Raw genomic sequence first — 19,635 nt, 5'->3', positions numbered from 1 at the left:
AGTCAGGAAACTTCTCTGGGGTACTGGCCCTAAATGACTCTGGATGGGTGCACCTTACTTAATACCAAGGCACTCCCTGTAGTCCAGGATCCAAGATGCAGTCAAAAGCCTGTCCTGTTCTTCCTTCTCTTTTCTACAGCAAATGTGATCTGCTGACTGCCCCAGGTCCAGTCACATACACACATACCATATATACATACCACACACAAACACACACATACAAATACAACTCTGCACACACAAATACATACATACATTCCCACAGAACCTCCCCCCACCCACACACAGACACTCACATGCATGTGCTGGCCTACCAGTCCTCAGCGTCACTCCCAAAGGATAGGGCTGCTGCTCTGCCCTCTGGGGCTCACACCAAGGTCAGGGTGCTAGCCAAGAGAAGGGTCTTTGTTTTTCATTCAATAGTGGTGCTTACCCTGAGTTCAAAATGCAAATGTGTTTTCTGCCAACAGGCAAGAAGAAAAATAGTGATTGCAGAGACCTCAAAAATGACAGCAGAACAAAGACCAATTCCTGAAGTGGCAAGGGAGAAAAACCTAAAGCCAAGTCTCACTTGACTTGCATTAGCTACAGTGGCCTCATTGCCAAATCAGTCCAGCAAACCACCCAGGAACAAAGGGGCCAAGGAATCCATAAAATCACTGAGCTAGAGAGCCCCTGGAGAGGGGAGCCCTTACTGCTCCAGCACACAAGGCCCTACACACACGGCTGCTTCCATGTCACCTCTGTTGGCTCCAGGGTACAAGCACTCTGCAAATGCTAGCCACTATCAGCAATCTGCAGAAACGCCACTTCTAGTTGCTCTGTTCAGTCACAAGCCAGTGCACCTCTTAGCCCAGATCCCTGGCCATATGTGGGACAGAGAGGGAGGCCTGGGACCCCACAGCAGAGCAGGGACAGGCTGGCAGGAAAGTTGCAAGGCATGTTTTGGCACCTGTTCATGGGCAGACCTCCCTCCTCTCTGGCCTATGTGTGCTGAGCTATAAGATGTGAGGGAAGTTTGCACTGTTTTAACAGGGATACCTTTGCCTCCATGGTTCCCTCAGCTGCAGCTCCACTCTCTTGTGGATGAAGGCCAGAACCCCACTTCCTGGCTTCTGAGAGAGGCACTAGAGAACACGCAGTGTTGCAAACTTACCTGGGCCTTAAGGGCTCACTGCATTGAAGCGAGAAGAATGCCGGCTATTTCCCTCATCCAAAGGGTCGGGATTGGAAGAGTCTGCAGAGACCCCTTCAACTCCTTTGCTTTTCTGAGGGTGGGACTGGGTTGGGTCAGACCTTGCCAATGGAGCTGGGTGCAAGCTCAGGACTGTGGGCCTTGCTGCTCCCCACTCAGTCCTCAGAGCTGGGCACAAAAGTCAGCCTGGCTGGGGACGGAGATTGTGCTGTATAAGTGAACCAACAAATTAATCTACAGTACTGTGCTCACTGGAGTTATTGCAGGGCTGCTCCAAAGGACAGAAACCATCTTTCCAAAATGTGCACTCCACCATTCAAAATGCACACCAACCCAAAGCCCAGGGTTGATTACCTAGGGCCCTAGATATACCTGGCTCGACCCTTTTCTTCCATAGAGCTGAGGTCCTGGGGGAACTGGTTCCTGACTGCTAGAGTGTCTGCAAGCAAGTTACCATGGATGCCTGACTGCCTGCTTTGGCAGCTCTCTCATGTGAAGGACTTGAGGTAGGAAGGGAAGAAGGATGGGGGAGGCTACAACCCAAGGTGGCCAACGGCTGCTGCATAGGCACATAGACATCTCATCCCTTCCAAAGTTTCTCCACCCACGTTAAGAATTTAAGTTTAGCACTATTCTTCCCACTTTACTCAAAACAACAGAAACCCACCAGTTGTACAGTGTCTTCCACATATTAAGTCGGTTAGTGTGTTATTTATACATTGGCTCCATTATTCCCACATTACAGGAACCCTGCAGGGTAAGAAGCCATCCCCATTTCACAGATGACGAGACTGAGACTGACAGAGGTGAAACTGCCTCCCTAGTGTCCTACAGCTGGTGTGGCAAGGCCAGAGGCTGCACTCTGAGCTCTTCACACTCTAGTTTATCACCACAGCTTGCATCACCTGGCAAAGGTAAGTGTCACCTGCCTTCACTGGCTAAGAAGTTGGCAGAGCAAGAACATGCGTCCAGGCCCAATCCCAGGCCTCCGCAAACCTGGTGGATCCCTACATGAAACCAAAAGCCATAAGGGACCCCTGTGAAGGTGGCTGGGAAGAAGGAACTAGGCGTGAACTAGCTTGAAGTTCTGGCCTTCTTACAACCAGGCTGCCAGCTCCTACATCCCCTGTCCTTGGCTCCCTTCCCACTCAACTCAGCCCTGGGAAAGTCAACACACATTTGTCACTCTGACAGCACAATAATGAGAGGAAACCAGGGCCTGGAGTAGGAACAGACAGGGCACACAATGCCCTGCACAGCAGGGCTGCCAAGCAGAGAGACTGCCTCCCACCCAGTGCATAGTCACTTCCCACCTGTGTTCTAGGGTCAACCAGCTGCCCTTTAAAGGCAGGCCCTCAGGCTGTGGCAGGGACCTAGGGAGTCTGTGATGTCTTTCCAAAGAGGTCTATCAAAATGTACTCCTAGGTTGTTGCCAGGCAACCAAACAACAGTGGGACAGGTGTCCCTCAACCCCAACTGTCTGCCCTGTTTACCTGGACCCAGCTTGGGTATCACTCCTAAGAAAAAGATGAAGGGGTGTGCTGGCTTGGAAATTTCAAACTCGATTCATCTTAAAGCCATTAAGAACTATTTGGTCAAGTGACAGGGAACAGAGGTCTTGGCACAGATGGGTGAGCCTGGGTCTGGATGAGTGCATTCCTAGGCCCAGTTTCTCCTTCCAACAGCACCAGCATTCTCACTCTCCCTGACCTCCCTGAATCTCAGGCCAGGAAGTCAATGCAGGTACCCACGAGTTACCTGCAGAAGCTAGCAAAGAAGTATGTGAAGTTACTCTGGCTTCTGCCTGATGTTTGGAAAGTCAGCTCTGAGGCTATGTGAAGAAGCAGCCGACTGTCCCCTGGGACTCCCATCCCAGCCAAATGAAGGTTGTCACGTCAAGCCTGTCACTGTTTTCTCACTTGAGCTGGAGATGCTGCTGTGAAGCAGAGGCCCTGACGGGCATGGGACTGTGGAAGCATCACGCTTGCTGCTGCAAATGCATGACATGAGCCAGAAGCCTAACCAGCCGGAAGGAACATCCACTAAAAGCACGTTATCTGTGCTCAGAGCACCCTGCCCTGCACTGGGCCTAGGGAAAGCACCCTACACGCACCTGTTAAAGAGGTTATTGCGGCGAACCATCCGCAGAAAGCCAGTGGGGTCAGTGACCGAGTTGAGTTTGTTGTTCATCTCTTCAAATTGCTGGTCCATGATGTCTCCCGCTTCACTCTCTGTCTCACTGCTGGCACAGGCCCTGCAGGAAAAATTGCAGAAAAAGCCAATCAGAGACAGGAAGCGCTGAGCTATAAAAGTCAGCTCTGAGGTCCTGTGCCATTCTGTCACCAAACGATCCTCTAGTACCATTGCCTCCAGATGTCAGCATTACCCTACTCCCTCCTCAGTGTCCCTGAGGCCCTCTTCCTGAACTTCTTTTGTCCACTGCTTCTCCAGATGAACTCTGGTTGGTTGTTTATGGGCTGTCACCCCCCACTCTGCTGTGAACTCTCTACAGGCAGGAGCTGTGTCTGAATAAGAATTGTATTCCCAGCATCTGGCATATGCATGACAGACTAGGTGAGGTGCTGTCTGTGATGGGCTGGCCACACACTCTTCCCAGAGTAGAGCTGAGGCAAGTGCAGCTGTGAGGCAATCCTCCCTGCACAAGCTGCAGTCCAGTCCATTCCAGAAACAGTAACTAAGTACCTACATCATGTTGGGTACTGTCCTAGGCAAGGGGGACATGCAGCCTAAAATGGCATTTTCCAGATGAGGGGACAAACATGCTGACAAGTGGCTGCAATGCTAGTAGGGCAGGCACTGCTGGAAACGCAAATGTGAGAACTGCTGCTAATTTGGCCCATTTTCCAAGCTCAGCATGAGGAGGTGACCATTTTTTAATTAATAAATTCATATTTCCCCTATGACAGCCTTTAACAGAACATCTCACAATGTGTTTTAAGTAAACAAAAATACCCAGGAGTACCTTGATTCATCAGCATGATTAAAATGGCAAAAGGCTTAATAAATGTAAAAGCCATGCACTGTGCCCTGATGAGACACGGACAGCCAGGCCGTGGCTAATGTGTCTGTGGAAGCACTGCCGGCCTGCAGTCATCCTCCTCCATGCCACACCATGCCTCCCAACGAACTGAGGCTCACAAAGGCACATGTCTATGTTGAGCCCTCACCTATCCTGGGCATCAGGAACACATTCAGACTTTGCTGAGATGCTTTGCTGAGATGCTTACTGATACCTCGCCTACAGGAAAACTACTTTCAGACCTCCCTGCTAAGGACTGGCATAAAGAAGTGGAGGGCACCAGGGCACTGCAGGCAGCAGTCAGTCACTAGCCCCTCATGTGCTAAGCAGGTGGGACTCTGGAAAGGGGCAGACCACCTGTCGCTAAGAGGAATAAGGCTTGGTGCATAGAGATTTGGGTTTAAGGCAAATATGACCCACTTCAAATGGCCAAGCTGGTGGCATCTGTGACAGAGAAGGGAAATAAGCCCCTCACTGGCTCATTCTGGGGGGCAAATGAGATATGGCATGTAAAGCTGCTATGCAAACTTGAATGCTCTATGTGAACACCAACCCTGGTGTAAGGGCTAAATTTATGTCAACATGACTGGGCTGCAGGGTGCCCAGATATTTGGTTAAACATTATTTGGGGTATGTTTGTGAGGGTATTTCTAGATGAGATTACCATTTAAGCTGGTAGACTGAGTAAAGTAGACTGCCCTCCCCAGCGTGAGTGGGCCGCATCTGCTTATCCACTGAAGGCCTGGATAGAGCAAAAAAGTAGAGAAAGAGAAAATGTGCTCTTTCTGTGCTGTAGCCAACCTAAGGCATCAATCTTTTGCCTTCAGGCTTGGACTTGAACGGAAACTTACACCACTGGCTTTCCTGGGTCTCCAGCTTGCTGCAGCAGATCCTGGGGCTTCTCAGTCTCCATAACCACATGAACCAATTCCTTATAATAAGTTTCCTTTATCTCTTTATAAAAATAAATAAATATACATACAAGCACATCCTATTTATATCTACGTGTTGTGTGTGTGTGTATATATATATATTTTGTGTGTGTGTGTGTGTGTGTGTGTGTGTGATCTTTTATTGGTTCTGTTTCTCTGGAAAACCCAGATAAAAACATCTAGTAATTATCTCAGAACCACACTGATGACTGGTAAAGTCCTGGCTATTGGCCTGCTTTTGTTCCCAGCCTTCACAGTCTGGAACTGGCTCTTTAAACATAGTGCAGTACCTGGCATGCAGCAGGTATGCAGTGGGGAACTGCTGAATGAATGACCTATGCTGGAGAGAATTTTACAATGTGCCAAGTATTTTTACACAGATTTAATTTTATCTCTATGACAACTCTGTGAGGTAGGTCTTATTATCTCTATCTTATATCTAAGGTGACAGAGGTTCGGAGAATCCAAGGAACTGGGCTAAAAAGTATTAATTAGGTGGTAGAGCTGGGTCTCAGTCCAGCTCAGATCTGTGGCACTCACTGACCTCCCTTCCCCTCCCCCTAAAAGGCTCTAAGCTTCTCACAGACTCCATGCTTCTCTCCTGGGGTCTGACTTTGACAGGGAGGGGCTGAATATAGGAATTAGGAGAAACCAGGAAACTTCTTGCATCGAAACAAATCACCAAGCTTCCATCATGCTGGACAGCTTTTATTCCTCTCACTGCCTGGTGGACGTCAGCTGAACAGGCAAGCAAGTGAAGACTTGAAAGGCTCCTTTGGGAGCTGAAGACCCTTCACAGAGACCCTGGTAAATATTACTCAACGAGCTCCTCTGTCCAGGGACACATTTATCATCTGAATGCAACTGCCTGCTTGGAGCTGAGAAATCGGCTTGTCATTCAGCACTTTGCAAAGGGGAGAAGAATTGCCTGGGACCTGTATCAGCCTCCATTATCTTGCAGTTCTGTTCTTACTGTCAGCCACAGACTGAGCCCTCAGTATCTCCTGTTTAATGGGGTTGTTTCCTATTTCCTGACCCTTCAAAGTATTAACACTGAAGGGAAAAATAAACAGGCGATGTCATAGATAAAGGGATCTCCCATTTACAAAACAAGCCTCATATCTATATAGTAGGAGTCCCTAGTGCCTTGCTACCGGTTCTCACAGCACACTCACTCTCCTGCACCCATTTCTCTGAGTGACTTTCTAGAGATGGCACATCTGGTCACCATAGGCCCTGATTCAATCCATATTGCTTCAACAATAATTACTGGGTGGGAACCATGTGTAAGAACTATAGGGGCTAAATAGATGAGAGTCACATTATAGCTGCCTTCAAGGTGCGTACTATCTGGTATGACTAATATCCTTTAGTTCTTCCTTATTACTAGCCAATCCCTTTTACTCCAATCTCTGTTCAAATTATTGTGTGGTTTCTTATTCTTGCTTTGATACTGACTGATATATACTGAATGTTAATTTAAAAAACAAAATAAATCCTGCTATTACCAAATCCTGGGAGGAAGTCAGGAAAGTAAGATAAGCTTTGGTGCCCCTCACTCATTGATGAGGTCATTAGGCTGACCAATCCTCAAAAACTCACTGTGCAACCAGTACATCCAAGACACTCAGCTGGGGCTGGGATTACTCAAAGGAAGAACACTTCTGCCCTGAGAAGCTGCTAGATAGGCACACTAATCTCTGCAACATGAAAAATAAATTACTACATAGTAGCACATGTATGTATATAGACAGATTGAATGAACAATCAGTACAGGATAAGCAGGGGAGAGAGCAAGAAAAGAAAGAGAGGAGGAGGGAATGAATATGAGAATGTGAATAAACAAACAGTGGCTGTGCAGAAAGAGCCCCTAAAGCATTTAGTCTTACAGCCTGATTTTAGCCACTATTCTGATGGCCATGATCTAAAACGAAGAAACAATAGAGACACATTGGCTTTGCAGACAAAACTGGCAGTCACAGCTCAGCAGAGGATAACTCAAGGGAGAGAGGGCATGTGAGCCGGGTGGCAAGACAGGAAGAGTGGAAAAGGAGGGCACTCCTGGCCCACCAGCTGCTCAGCACTGGCAAGCTAGGGAGGCACCAAAAGCTAAGATTCCGCCTGTCTTTTCTTCCCAGTCTGCTTACATTCCACTCCTGTCTAACCAGCTCTGGACCCTTGGACCTGCCTACCTGTCTTGCCCTCCAGACTTGGCCACACACTCAATTTCTCCTTCCTTCGTGGCTCTCTAGGCATGAGGATTCTGGCTCAGACATCCTTCTTGGGCCCTTTCTACTCCTGGACTCTGGAGGGTAAAAGAGGACTCTGTTCTTGTTCCAGGGGCCTGACTTGGCACTTGCCCATCAGCCAGAGTCCTGCCTGGACCTGACCCTAGTCTTTTGCCTGGAGTTAGGTAGAAGGTTGAGGTCTGGATCATTATGGTCATGGAGAACAGTGAGGGCAAAAGGTCAAAGTCAGTACAAGCTGGCTTAAGCAGAGGGCAGCAAGGTATACCTCCTGGCGAGGGCTGAGAGGGGAGCTGGAGAGAGGGAGCAGTCCAGAGACAGGCAGTAGCTGCTTCATGGTACCTACCTGCCCGGCTAGCATCTGTTCCAGGGACTCTGTGAGAAGCCCAGATCCTGCCTGCTCTGGGGAATATAAATCATGCCGTCACCAGAGGCAGGCTCCAAAATGCTGTTCACATGCAGCTTTCCCCAGAGAGATGGAAATGGCTCATGAATCAAGCACCTCAGAACTGTGCCAGAGCTCATCCTGTTCTTGGGGACATGGCTTGGCAAGAGGCTCCAGATAGGATTTTCATTTGCAAGCATGGCCACCTGATCTCTCCAAGAACATGCTTGCTCTTTGTCATTCCCCTGACAGTTGCAACTGAAGCTCCACAAGGCACACTTTTATTTATGTCTCAACATCCTTTTACTAACTCATTCTGTCTCCATTCCCCGCCCCCCTCCAGGCTTCTTGTGCACTGATAACCAGTTACTTGCCAAAGACCAACCAATTGCAACCCTGAAGCTGGAAACGACAGGCGAGAAACTCCATCTTCGGTTTCCTGTGCACAGGGCAGTGAGACAGCTCCTACACCGCTGGCCCCATGCCTGATGGGAGCAGATCAAAGGCAGCAAAACACTTCTTTTTTCAAAGCGAGGATCTTTTTGCAATTGGTAAAACTTCAGAAAGCAAGAGTTAGTGCATTTGCAGCTACTTCCTATAATCATTTTTTTGCCTTCTGATTTTGAGAGGCCAGGTCTAACTGTGCCAGTACCCTATGTTGGGGATTCTACAACCAGGAAGCAGAGGGTATCTTGGAGATCTGAAAAGGTGCACAGATGACAATACCATGGGCACTTACTAGGTTTTGCATGGGCTGATGTGCCAACAGCTGAAAAGGCCCACCCATTTTTCCCAGTAGCCACTTAGCAAGAGCACCAGAAAATGAAGACATGAGACTTTTGGGAACTCAAGATTTCTGAGACCTTTGAAACTTTCCCATGTGACTTACTTACCAGTTCCTGTCTATTTTTTCTTACTAACAATTCGCAAACTTTTAAGATGAAAAGAACCTGGGCTAAAAAAAAAAGCAATTTAGTTGCAATCTTAGTCTCTGATAAAACAGACTTTAAACCAACAAAGGTCAAAAGAGACAAAGACGGTCCACTACATAAATGGTAAAGGGATCAAGTCAACAAGAAGAGCTAACTATCCTAAATATATATGCACCCAATACAGGAGCATCCAGATTCATAAAGCAAGTCCTTAGAGACCTACAAAGAGACTTAGACTCCCACCCAATAATAATGGGAAACTTTAACACCCCTCTGTCAATATTAGACAGATCAATGAGACAGAAGGTTAACAAGGATATCCAGGACTTGAACTCAACTCTGGACCAAGTGGACCTAATAGACATCTACAGAACTCTCCACCCCAAATCAACAGCAAATACACTCTTCTCAGCACCACATCACACTTATTCTAAAATTGACCACATAGTTGGTAGTAAAACACTCCTCAGCAAATGTAAAAGAACAGAAATCACAACAAACTGTCTGTCAGACCACAGTGCAATCAAATTAGAACTCAGGATTAATAAACTCACTCAAAACCGCATAACTACATGGAAACTGAACAACCTGCTCCGGAATGACTACTGGGTACACAACGAAATGAAGACAGAAATAAAGATGTTCTTTGAAACCAGTGAGAACAAAGACGCAACGTACCAGAATCTCTGGGACACATTTAAAGCAGTGTGAAGAGGGAAATTTATAGCACTAAATGACCACAAGAGAAAGTAGGAGAAATCTAAAATCGACACCCTAACATCACAATGAAAAGAACTAGAGAAGCAAGAACAAACACATTCAAAAGCTAGCAGAAGGCAAGATAACTAAGATCAGAGCAGAACCGAAGGAGATAGAGACACAAAAAACCCTTCAAAAAATCAATGAATCCAGGAGCCGGTTTTCTGAAAAGATCAACAAAATAGATAGACCACTAGCAAGACTAATAAAGAAGAAAAGAGAGAAGAATCAAGTAGATGCAATAAAAAATGATAAAGGGGATATCACCACGATCCCACAGAAATACAAACTACCATGAGAGAATACTATAAACACCTCTATGCAAATAAACTAGAAAATCTAGAAGAAATGGATAAATTCCTGGACACATACACTCTCCCAAAACTAAACCAGGAAGAAGTTGAATCCCTAAACAGATCAATAACAGGTTCTGAAATTGAGGCAATAACTAATAGCCTACCAACCAAAAAAAGTCCAGGACCAGATGAATTCACAGCCGAATTCTACCAGAGGTACGAAGAGGAGCTGGTACCATTCCTTCTGAAACTATTTCAATCAATAGAAAAAGAGGGAATCCCAGCACTTTGGGAGGCTGAGACGGGTGGATCACGAGGTCAGGAGATCCAGACCATCCTGGCTAATCCAGTGAAACCCCGTCTCTACTAAAAAAAAACACAAAAAACTAGCTGGGCGAGGTGGCGGGCACCTGTAGTCCCAGCTACTCGGAAGGCTGAGGCAGGAGAATGGCGTAAGCAGGAGAAAATGCACTTTGGGATCACGAGGTCAGGAGATCGAGACCATCCTGGCTAACCCAGTGAAACTCCGTCTCTACTAAAAAAAAAAAACACAAAAAACTAGCCGGGCGAGGTGGTGGGCACCTGTAGTCCCAGCTACTCGGAATGGCTGAGGCAGGAGAAAAGCTCGGGAGGTGGAGCTTGCAGTGAGCTGAGATCCAGCCACCACACTCCAACCTCAGCGACAGAGCAAGACCCTGTCTCAAAAAAAAAAAAAAAAAAGACAGAATTCTCCCTAACTCATTTTATGAGGCCAGCATCATCCTGATACCAAAGTGTGGTAGAGACACAACAAAAAAAGAGAATTTTAGGCCAATATCCCTAATGAACATCGATGTGAAAATCCTCAATAAAATACTGGCAAACCGAATCCAGCAGCACATCAAAAAGCTTATCCACCATGATCAAGTCGGCTTCATCCCTAGGATGCAAGGCTGGTTCAACATATGTAAATCAATAATTGTAATCCATCACATAAACAGAGCCAATGAAAAAAATCACATGATTATTTCAGCAGATGCAGAAAAGGCCTTCGACAAAATTCAACAGCCCTTCGTGCTAAAAACTCTCAATAAACTAGGTACTGATGGAACATCTCTCAAAATAATAAGAGCTATTTATGACAAACCCACAGCCAATACCATACTGAATGGGCAAAAACTGGAAGCATTCCCTTAGAAAACTGGCACAAGAAAAGGATGCCCTCTCTCACCACTCCTATTCAACATAGTGTTGGAAGTTCTGCCTAGGGCAGTCAGGCAAGAGAAAGAAATAAAGGATACTCAATTAGGAAAAGAGGAAGTCAAATTGTCTCTGTGGATGACATGATTGTATATTTAGAAAACCCCATCGTCTCAGCCCAAAATTTCCTTAAGCTGATAAGCAACTTCAGCAAAGTCTCAGGATACAAAATCAACGTGCAAAAATCACAAGCATTCCTCTACACCAATAATAGACAAACAGAGAGCCAAATCTTGAGTGAACTCCCATTCACAATTACTACAAAGAGAATAAAATACCTAGGAATCCAGCTTACAAGGGATATGAAGGACCTCTTCAAGGAGAACTACAAACCACTGCTCAATGAAATAAAGGAGGACACAAACAAATGGAAGAACATTGCATACTCATGGATAGGAAGAATCAATATCATGAAAATGGCCATACTGCCCAAGCTAATCTATAGGTTCAATGCTATCCCCATCAAGCTACCACTGACTTTCTAAACAGAATTGGAAAAAACTACTTTAAAGTTCATATGGAACCAAAAAAGAGCCTGCATAGCCAAGACAATCCTAAGCAAAAAGAACAAACTGGAGTCATCAAGCTACCTGACTTTAAACTATACTGCAAGGCTACAAAACCGAAACAGCATGGTGCTGGTACCAAAACAGAGATATAGACCAATGGAACAGAACAGAGCCATCAGAAATAACACCACATATCTACAACCACCTGATCTTTGACAAACCTGACGAAAACAAGCAATGGGGAAAAGATTCCCTATTTAATAAACGGTGCTGGGAAAACTGGCCAGCCATATGTAGAAAGCTGAACCTGGATCCCTTCCTTACACCATATACAAAAATTAACTCAAAATGGATTAAAGACTTAAATGTAAGACCTGACACCATAAAACCCTAGAAGAAAACCTGGGCAAAACCATTCAGGACATAGGCATGGGCAAGGACTTCATAACTAAAACATCAAAAGCAATGGCAACAAAAGCCAAAATAGACAAATGGGATCTAATTAAACTAAAGAGATTCTGCACAGCAAAAGAAACTATCATCAGAGTGAACAGGCATCCTACACAATGGGAGAAAATCTTTGCAATCTACCCATCTGACAAAGGCTAATATCCAGAATCTACAAAGAACTTAAACAAATTTACAAGAAAAAACAAACAACTTCATCGAAAAGCGGACAAAGGATATGAACAGACACTTCTCAAAAGAAGACATTTATGCAGCCAACAGACATATGAAAAAATGCTCATCATTACTGGTCATTAGAAAAATGCAAATCAAAACCACAATGAGATACCATCTTATGCCAGTAAGAATGGCAATCATTAAAAAGTCAGGAAACAACAGATACTGGAGGGGATGTGGAGAAATAGGAATGCTTTTACACTGTTGGTGGGAGTGTAAATTAGTTCAACCATTGTGGAAGACAGTGTGGCGATTCCTTAAGGATCTACAACTAGAAATACCATTTGACCCAGTGATCCCATTACTGGGTATATACGCAAAGGATTATAAATCATGCTACTATAAATACACATGCACACGTATGTTTACTGCAGCACTATTCACAGTAGCAAAGACTTGGAACCAGCCCAAATGTCCAACAATGATAGACCGGATTAAGAAAATGTGACACATATACACCATGGAATACTATGCAGCCATAAAAAAGGATAAGTTCATGTCCTTTACAGGGACATGGATGAAGCTGGAAACCATCATTCTGAGCAAACTATCACAAGGACAGAAAACCAAACACCACACATTTTCACTCATAGGTGGGAGTTGAACAACGAGAACACATGGACACAGGGTGGGGAACATCATACACTGGGGCCTGTCAGGGGGTGGGGAACTGGGGGAGGGATAGCATTAGGAGAAATACCTAATGTAAATGATGAGTTGATGGGTGCAGCAAACCAACATGGCACATGTATACCTATGTAACAAACCTGCACACTGTGCACATGTACCCTAGAACTTGAAAGAAAGAAAGAAAGAAAGAAAGAAAGAAAGAAAGAAAGAAAGAAAGAAAGAAAGAAAGAAAGAAAGAAAGAAAGAAAGAAAGAGAAAGAACGAACGAACGAGCCTGGGCTTCCTTTTAGGGATAGCAAAGAAAGGCTGGGAGACATCCTACTCTACAGGATGTCTCACATAGGAGAAGAACCCAAGAAACAGAGAAGCGATGTGAGTCTTTAAATCAGGAATACAGGCTACACATTGGGGATGAGGAGAAGGAGGTGGTGTAGTAGACAGCTTTGGAGCAAGCTCTGACCATAAACATTCTACTTCTAGAAATTGCCTCCCTGGGCCAAGCGCGGTGGCTCACGCCTGTAATCCCAACACTTTGGGAGGCCAAGGCAGGTGGATCATGAGGTCAGGAGTTCAAGATCAGCCTGGCCAAGATGGTAAAACCCCATCTCTACTAAAAATACAAAAATTAGCCAGGCGTGATGGCGGTCACCTGTAATACCAGCTATTCGGGAGGCTGAGACAGAGAACTGCTTGAACCCAGGAGGCAGAGGTTGCAGTGAGCCGAGATAATGCCACTGCACTCCAGCCTGGGTAACAGAGCGAGACTCTGTCTCAAAAAAAGAAAAAAAAAAAAAAGAAATTGCCTCCCTGATTCACAGAGTCACATATGGTGACCATCCTCCCTGCACTGGTGATTGTATTAGATGTGTATTCCTGCCCTAAGCTTGGCCTATCAGATTCCTTTCCCCAAAATTTGTGTGCTGGAATTCAGGGGAGCTGAATGTAACTTCCTGTGGCTAGTTCTATAGGCTGTGGGTGAGCACAGGAGCCATCCGAGGTGGCTATTTTCCCACTCTGGGATTAGGAGCAGAGAGCAGTTTGCACCTCCAGCTGCAAACTGGAGGTCTGCAGCAGAAGGTGCCAAATGAAGCAGCTGAGCAGTGATGAGAACCAGACTGCCTCCCACAACCCAGGGGTTCCCACAGCTTTCCTTTAGTGTTCCAAGTTTGCCTTGGATTTCATGGGGCTCCTCACCCATATAACCTTATTAGAAATCCCCCTCTTTCGATTAAGCAAGGTTTGGGGAGGATTGTCATTGGGGGAGAGGAAGGGCAGGGCGGAGAAGTGTCCTCAGGGACCTGTGTGTCCTCACTGCCCAAAGCCACAGCTGTCTAATTGCTCTGGTATCATTCAAACTTATGGGCACGTTGGACGGTCAGTGGGTAGAGAGAGTATGAGCTGCATACCAGAGCAAGATGTGCTAGAACCATCCATGAGGGTAGAGACAAGTGAAAGCCATTCTTCTCAGAAAATTCCTCCCAGGGGGCCCAATATCATGCCAGAGAAAATGTGGTAACACCAACACAGTCTCTGAAGTCAAATCCACTAGTTCAAACCCTCTGTAGGGGCTAGCAGTGGGGCCCTTCCAGCATTTGCTGTTGACACTGCCTGGGGCTATGAACAGTTTCTCATCGGAAGGTCAGTCACTATCATACATTCACTGGTCTCTCTGGAAATGCTTATATTTGAATGAGGCTAGGTTTAGTTCCTTTCTCTTCTTGTACATCACTCTAGAAATTGCTTTTCTCTGTATCCTCTCAAGGCTATAATTTATACTATTATCTAACAGTTGTAATTTATAGAAAAAACCTTCTGTTGGTCGGAAGGCAAACGATTACATTAACCTGCCAAGAATCTATACACATATGAACACAAAACACACCTATGAACAATCAATGAATTATGTGTGCTTTGGTTGTTAAACTGATGAAAGAAAAAAGTCCTCTTCAGAAACGCTTTCTTAAGAGCATCTAAATTTTCTTTAAAAAAAAAAAAAAAAAGTCTTCTGGCCTCTGGGATCCAGAACAATCGTGCATTTTTAACTCAGAAGCATTTTTTGTACACATTCTTTTTATCTCATGGCCTGGAATTATCTAGTCTATACTTAAGTGTTAAAGGAGAAATACAGATTTACCCTTAGCTTTTCTTTGTTAAAGGAGAAATACAGGTTTTCCCCTAGCTTTTCTTTTTTCAGTGAACACAGTGATCAAATAAATAAAAAGGTTTCACTTCCATTAGCTCAACAGCCCGTGTGTATGAATACACAAAGACTGTAATCGATTGGAAGGCCCCATTACTTGGTGTTTTATTTTTGAAATCCTTGCCGAGAAAGTGTTGGCAATGGAGTTTTCCCCTGACGATGTGACTCTCAAACCCTCTCCTCTCCACCAATCAGGTTTAATCACATCAATAAGGCTCAACTCAACCAATATGAATGCTGTCTAGTACAGGTTGAGTGTCCTTATCTGAAATGCTCGGGACCAGAAGTATTTTGAAGTTTTGATCTTTCTGGATTTTGGAATTCTTACCAGCTGAGCATCCCAAATTAAAAAACCTGAAATTTGACATGCTCCAATGAGCATTTCCTCTGAGCCTCATGTTGACGCTCTGAAAGTTTTGGATTCTGGAGCATTTTGGATTTTTGAATTTGGGATTCAACCTGTAGTAGAAAGAGTCCAAGGCCTGGAGTCTAGGACACATTCCTTCTGGACATCACCTATGGGACTCAGAGGAAGCAAATCTTTCTTCTTCACAGACAAAATAGAGATAATAATAGGATTAATGAAATAATGTCAGTGTATATAGCACCTATCACATAGAACCTGGCACCTGCTAGGTGCTCAGTAAACTCAATGGACATTTTTCTTTTTCGAATTCTGTGAATGTGTTTTATCTAAGAATTAGACACATACACACTCACATATACAGATATATCTAATAAAGAAAGTCGTACCGGCCAGGTGCGGTGACTCATGTCTGTAATCCCAGCACTTTGGGAGGCCAAGGCAGGCGGATCACTTGAGGTCAGGAGTTCAAGACCAGCCTGGCCAACCTGGTGAAACCTCATCTCTACTAAAAACATAAAAATTAGCCGGGTGTGGTGGTGCGTGCCTGTAATCCCAGTTACTCTGGAGGCAAAGATAGGAGAATTACTTGAATGCAGGAGGTGGAGCTGGAGGTTGCAGTGAGCTGAGAAGGCACCACTATACTCAAAAACGAAAAGAAAGTCATCCCAACTATAAAGAATCATTTTGAGACCCAAGCAAGAGCATACGTGAAAGCTCTTTTTAAAAGGCAGACTATACAAATGAAAGTTGTCAGTCATTGTGTTGTTATTAAAAGTACTTAATGAAATTTTTGGCTGTACCAATATTTAGTAGCAATGTGTGTTGCCTTAGTGAAAATGCCATAGGCTAGAAAAAAAATAGTGTGGTAACTTAATCTACTTTCTTTTAATTCCGAAAGTAAAATATACTTGTGGCAACTACAGTCATATGCCATTTAATAACAGGAACATGTTCTGAGAAACACATCATTAGGCAATTTCATCACTGTGTGGGCATCAGAGAGTGCACGTGCACAAACCTAGCTGAGACAGCCTACTACACACCTAAGCTGCCAGCCTATTGCTCCTAGGCTACAAACCTGTATAGCATGTTATTGTACTGAATAACACAGGCAACTATAACACGATGTTAAGTATTTGTGTATCTAAACATAGAAAAGGTACAGTGTAATATGGTAGTATAATCTCTTAGGATCACCATTGTGTATGACATTGTTGACTAAAACGTCATTATGTGGTACATGACTATTCAAAATTGATTCTCAAGGTAACCAAGTAAAACAGTAAAAGCCCCTCTCTCCTCCCACAAAGTGAGCACTACTACCATGGTATACATAGGCTGCCTATATCCATAGGCTATATACATAGCAATATATACATAGGCTGCATGATTGCTGTATGTGGATATACGTGCATGTGTGTGTTTGTATATGTGTGTGCACCTCTTTAACAGAGGTGTCAATGCAATAAATATCAGATACAGGCACTCTGCCTCACCTCCCCATGTCCAGATGCACATAAGAAATGGCTTTGAGAACCTGTCTCAGGACTTTTGGGTCTCCACCTAGAACAGTGGTCAGAGAAGGGCCAGAGAGAAGAGAATGAGGAAACTGGTGATTTCTTTGGAGATAGTTACCACCATACAGTGAGTCCAGTGAGTCCCCATCCCAGCCCCTTTCGGAGAGGCGGGAGGGGGCACCATCTTCCACCTCAAGCCTCACAGGAGGTGTTGTCATGGTACCTCACAGGGTATACCACTCAGAGAGCTTGGTAACGTGCACTCTGAAGTCAGGGGAGAGACCTGGAGAACTGAAGCCTGACCCTTGCTGAATGGAGTCTCACTGTCCCACCCTGCTTCTGCCCTGCCAGGAGGGTGAGGCTAGGGAGGGGATAGCCTATGCTGCTAGAGTTCACTGGGGTCAGGGATACAAGAGTGTTTCCTGCGGATCAGATGTGGAAGAGCAGGCAAAGCTCATTTTGAGTTCTGTCCTGTAAAGCCACCTGGAGAGGCCATAGAAGGTACACAACCAGACGCCAAGGGCTGAGAAGAAAAGTGGAGTACCAGAGATGCATCTACCCAGGTCCAACAAGCTGCAGAGCCCCTCTAAAGGGCCCACAAAAAGCAAGATTCCACTCTAACCATCTAACAGGCCCAAAGTTCCCAAAGCCATGTAGCCAAGCAAGAATGATCCCATCTCCCTCTATCCCCTTGCCATAGCGTCAAGTAGGTGGCAGAGGAGGCGGGCCTGTCCCATTACCCTCAGCAGGCTTCCAGCCCAAAGCAGGCCCAGGTGAGTGTGATGCTCTCTTCTCCTTGGCAACAATGGAACAAACCCTGGCTGCATATTCAAGTGAAGCGGAAGAGGGATTTCAGTGGCCTCATAACTTACTTGATAGTAAGAGTATATCCTGGGCTCAGTTTTTTCTTCTGGTCCAGGAAATCATATTGCCTGTAGGCATGGAGGAAGGGAGGCAACCTTGTCCTCTTCCTGGATCCTTTCCTGGAATAAGCCTGTTGCTCAAAATTGTGGAGAGAACTGCCCTGCTCCTTCCCACTCCTCAAAATAAGGACTTGCACTCAGAGCCACCATCCCATGCAATAGAACTCTGGGGCAGGTAGCCATTCTTGTCAGCCTAGGAGGTTTTTTTCTGCTTGGGTAAATCCATGCCTGACTGGGCTCCCGGCCTCCGAGAAGAGAAGGTGAGGAAGCTAAAGTGTCCAGAATGGAATGTACTCATTCACCCACATATCCTGGAGGCCCTGTAAAGTGCAAGATGCTATGAGAGATCCCACCAAGTGGCAGGGTCTGTGCCCTCAGAAATTCTCAGCCCTGGAGGGGAGCGGAATGCAGACAGACATGCCTCTAGCACAAGCCAGAAGCTAGCAAGTGCCCAATGCAGACAGACACAGAGCTTTAGTGTGGGAGAGGTGCCACCTAGTTCAGGGAGACCCTTTATGTCCTCTCAAAGGCAGCAGCAATTGAGACGAGTTGAAGAATGAGCCAGGATTGGGGCAAGTTGGAATGCAGTGTAGGATATCTGGTCCAGGGCAGGGCTAAGAAACAGCAAAACCATAGACACGGCATTAAGATAAAAGACATAAATTCTTTCAAATTAATTTTCCAAGAACCAGCACACTGATTAGGCCTTAACTGCATGAGTCCACAAATGCTGTCCACCACCCAGAGGACAGTGCAGAGCCTGGTATGAATACTGCTGTCATCTAGCACCAGTCTAGCTTTCAAATCTTATCTCCCATCACTGCCTGAGACAAGCGTGCTTCATCCAAACCAAGCACTCTCCATTCCACAAACATACCTTGCAGTGGGCCACCTCCCTGCCTTGCCTAGGCCATTCCCTTGACCTAGACTCTCCCTTCTCTATCAACCCTGACCTGCCACGCATGTGAAAATTAAGCCTCTCCCTCCAAGACAAGCTCAAATGCCTTCCCCTCTAAAAAGCTTCCCCTGAACACCTCTGGCCAAAAGGGAGCTCTCCCTTCTCCTGCACCTCCAGCAGCACCTACTAGGTGAATAACTCCTTAAGATCTAGACCATAAGGAGCCTTCAGTCTGTCCATCTTTGTCCCTAATTGCATGGACAGGTGTGGAGGCACAGACCCTGTCTCATGTCTCTGATCCTCATAAGAGCTAGCATCAGGTCTTTGCTACAGCAGAGCTCAGCACAGGCTGGGTGGCTGTATAAGGCCTCCTAAAGGCTTCCTTGACTTCATCACCTGCACCTGGAAGATGTACCGCAGGAGCAGCACACCACCTTCAGAACAGCTGTGAAATGGTTTTAAATCCCACCATACAGGCTAGGTTCTGTCCCCTCCCAAGGAGAACCAAGTCAGTCACTGGAAAAACAAAACCGGCACCCTTAAGTAAACAGTGGCTTTGCAGCAATTGTAAAATGCCTTTCTTCCACTTCCCTTTTAGAATCTTAAACTTTCTTCCTGTGAGGCGACTAGAGAGAAGAGGAACTGTTACAGAAAGGAATTTAAAATTTATTTCATTTCATTTTAGCAGGGGTGGTTTGGGGCCAGGTTTCTGGAGCAGCAGACGACTAGTGCAGTGCTCTTGGAGGCTGGTCCCAAATCCATGGCACCTGGCTATTCCTTCCCTTCTCCCAGCTGGTTGGGGACTGTATAAGGGGTCACGATGGCCCCACTGAACTTAATCATGGGGTGTATGAGCACACACGCATAATGTGAAGTGGTAAGC

At 45.6% G+C, this 19,635-nt stretch overlaps 1 protein-coding gene across 5 annotated transcripts in view; it reads right to left on the bottom strand.

The window, feature by feature from the left end:
• Positions 1 to 19,635, bottom strand: part of TTC28 (tetratricopeptide repeat domain 28) — a 711,882-nt gene that overhangs the window by 48,178 nt on the left and 644,069 nt on the right. For all 5 annotated transcript variants that reach the window (XM_073006849.1, XM_073006850.1, XM_073006851.1 and 2 more), the window contains one exon: positions 3,309 to 3,449. In XM_073006849.1, the coding sequence (XP_072862950.1) occupies positions 3,309 to 3,449 (141 nt within the window). The remainder of the gene's footprint in view (positions 1 to 3,308; positions 3,450 to 19,635) is intronic.

The sequence above is a fragment of the Chlorocebus sabaeus genome, chromosome 19 (genome assembly GCF_047675955.1).
Source record: "Chlorocebus sabaeus isolate Y175 chromosome 19, mChlSab1.0.hap1, whole genome shotgun sequence".
NCBI lineage: Eukaryota > Metazoa > Chordata > Mammalia > Primates > Cercopithecidae > Chlorocebus > Chlorocebus sabaeus.
The sequence above is the reverse complement of the archived record's forward strand: the minus strand, read 5'-3'. Positions and strand labels throughout refer to the sequence as shown.